Here is a 3,047-nt window from a genome sequence, read left to right on the forward strand (position 1 = left end):
ATGAACATCAAGCAACGGGAGGACAAAACCCTGAGGTCTTACATTACCTGGCCCTCTCAATTGACGAGGCTGATGACAAGAAAATCGTGGCCGCATTTACAAATGGGTCACGGAAGGGTAAGTTTTTATTTTCCTTATACAAAAACGACCCAAAAATTATGTCAGATGTACTTTACAGGGCAATTAAGTACATGAACACGGAAGACACACTATTTGTTGGGGTTTATGCCCTAAAATCCAATTTATTGGCATGTCATAAATAATTAAATTGTTTAATTATATGAGATTATTTATAAATGAACTAATGGGACATTATCTAAGTCCATGAGATGCATTGTATATGATTTATGTGATTTAGTCACAGAAAATGTAAATCACAAGTTCCTTGTAAACTCAAAATGTAGTTCGTAGTCGGTGATGAAATTGGGCGTTTCATTTGCGAAGACTATAACATATCAACTAAGATGATTTGTCTTGATCATGAAAGTGGAGACTTCTAATTGGTATGTTGATATGTTTTAAGAGTTAAGACATATTGAACTGGACCGTTGTGAGATTTATTATTCTTCCAACGACTGTCAAATGAATAATAAATTCACGACTTATATTTGCATGAACTCTTAATCCTGAGAGAATAATGGACTTGATCATGAGGTGTAGGTTGCTTTGATATATCAAGAGTGAGATTTATAGTTACGGTCAAAACCTCAGTATGTTGGGCAACCATATTTAGTGTTGATGGAACATATATTCTCAAGAAGGAATTCATAATCTCTTAACGGAGATACAAAATATTCCCTTGAGATAAGTTTAATGGGTTTGTTATTCAGAGAGTTAGGACTAACTACTTTAGTAAGGAGTTACTAAAGTATATGTTTATGGAATTGGATTTCATAAATATATAATGAATAACTTAAAGGATTAAACCGGGTACTCAAGGATAAGATGTAGTAATTTACAAAGTGGTAGTTTACATTCATGACTTTGTGTTACTACGAATATTTTATGAAGGGGTTGCATGTACAATAAAGTCTTGGGATATAATTTATAAATAAGTCATAGAGTGCAACTATATTTAATAGTGGTATTAAATATAGTTAATGGTAACTTTGGATTTGTCAAGAGTTGACAGAAAAGCCCAAAGCCCATTGGAGCTAGTGTTTTATTGGTCTCTTTTGGTCCCACTCCAAGCCACACACTTAAGCCCAATTGGAAAGGCCTAAAAGGCCTGCCCAATTAGATAATCAGTTAGATACAAAAGGGAGAAACATATAGAATTTTCTATAGAGAGAATTGGAAGAACACTATTGCAAAGTGGTGTAAGAAGTGTTAAACACTTTAATATTCTCCCTTAATAAACTGATTGAGAGACCACACATCTTGGGCGTTAGTGGAATTGGAGTGAAGATTGAAAGTTTTCCCAAGTGGTTTTGATCTTCGGTTTTGAAATTCACCGTTCCAAGGTACACTCTCTTGTTGTTAAATTCTAAAAACTTACATAGTGCATTTTATCGATTGTGTATGAAGTAGATCCGTTAAATTTTCGATGCGTTTATTTTGTATGCGATACAAACATGTGATTTTCCAACATTATTGGCCTGAGAGGAGAAGCCTAGGAAGAGGGAAAGACAAGAGGACGTACGACAGGATAGGAGGCGGAAGATGGTTAGGACCAGAGAACAATGAAAGGACAGGCGCTCCAAGCCCCCCACTGGGAGGTTCACAAGCTTTACCCCGCTGATTGTCCTGATCGACTAAGTCCTGATACAGATCAAAGACGAAGGAGCCCTGACATTTTCCGGCAAGCTGAAGGGAGATCCCAATAAGAGGTCTAAAGACAAGTACTACCGCTTCCACCATGACCATGGTCATGACACATCTAATTGCTATGACTTGAAGTAATAGATAGAAGCTTTTATTAGATAAGGAAAGTTGCAGAGATTCGTCAGCATGGAAAGAGCAGACCCGCCACCACAGCAGGCTCCCTGAAGGGAGAATGAGCATCCTAGACCATCGATAGGAGATATAAGAATGATTGTGGGAGGCATTGTGACTTTCGACTCGTCCAAAAAGGCTCGTAAGACATACCTCAAGATGGTCTAGAACGTCTAGTTGACGGGCTTCGTACCAAAGATGGCGCGGATCAAGAATCCCATCATTGAATTCTCAGAGGAAGATGCTCGACGTCTCCACCATCCACATGACAATGCGCTCATCGTTAGCATATGGGTAAGAGACTACAACACACATCGGGTCTTGATCGATAATGGAAGCCCCGCTGACATCCTCTACTACTTGGTGTTCCAGCAAATGAGGATTGATAGAGAACGCTTGGTTCCGACCAATGCCCCACTCGTTGGTTTCGGAGGGACTAAAGTATACCCCCCTCGGCGTAGTCACATTGCCTGTAACTGTTGGTGATTACCCTCAACAGATCACTAATGATGTCACATTCATTGTTGTCGATTGCTCGTCCGCCTACAACGCCATCTTATGGCGACCCACCCTCAACTTTTGGAAGGCCGTAATTTTGACCTACCACCCGATGATCAAATTCCCTATCGATTACGGAGTAGGGGAATTGCGTGGAGACCAAGTAGCTGCGCACGAGTGCTACATAGCAATGTTGGAGATGGACGATCATCTACATACAATGAACATATAAGAGCAGCAGGTGGTGGCAGAGCCCGTTGAAGGATTGGAGGAGATACCCCTTGATAACTCTAGGCCTGAGCGGATGACTAGGATCGGCACTCTCGCTAGCCCATTAGTCCCCCAAGCACTCGCGTCATTCCTAAGAGAAAACCAGGACGTCTTTGCTTAGAGTCATGAAGACATACCCGGAATCGACCCATCAGTAATGGTGCACAAGTTGAACGTATCGCCTACTTTTGCCCCTATAATTTTAAAGGCCTTTTGGGATGCAGGATAGAGCACATACTCCATCTATGCCTTTTTAAAAGACTATGTTCACAATAAAACTAATTAACTAATTGGGAGGCTCTAGGCAACTACATAAGAAAGCCCAGCTTAAGAATCAATAGTGC

General features: G+C 40.3%; 1 protein-coding gene across 1 annotated transcript; it reads left to right on the top strand.

Annotated features, from left to right (window-relative positions):
* The first annotated feature begins 2,133 nt into the window (after window positions 1-2,133).
* LOC142639729 (uncharacterized) lies at window positions 2,134-2,665 on the top strand. Its single transcript, XM_075813868.1, has 2 exons — window positions 2,134-2,376; window positions 2,435-2,665. The coding sequence occupies exons 1-2, from the start codon at window positions 2,134-2,136 to the stop codon at window positions 2,663-2,665; spliced, it is 474 nt and encodes a 157-aa protein (XP_075669983.1).
* The last annotated feature ends 382 nt before the right edge of the window (window positions 2,666-3,047 follow it).

Source organism: Castanea sativa, chromosome 6, assembly GCF_040712315.1.
Source record: "Castanea sativa cultivar Marrone di Chiusa Pesio chromosome 6, ASM4071231v1".
NCBI lineage: Eukaryota > Viridiplantae > Streptophyta > Magnoliopsida > Fagales > Fagaceae > Castanea > Castanea sativa.

Coding starts and splice junctions, on each gene's coding strand:
- LOC142639729 (XM_075813868.1), top strand. CDS start 2,134: ATGGCGCGGATCAAGAATCCCATCATTGAATTCTCAGAGGAAGATGCT. Junction 2,377..2,434: donor TTGGTTTCGGAGGGACTAAA/GTATACCCCCCT, acceptor TACCCTCAACAG/ATCACTAATGATGTCACATT.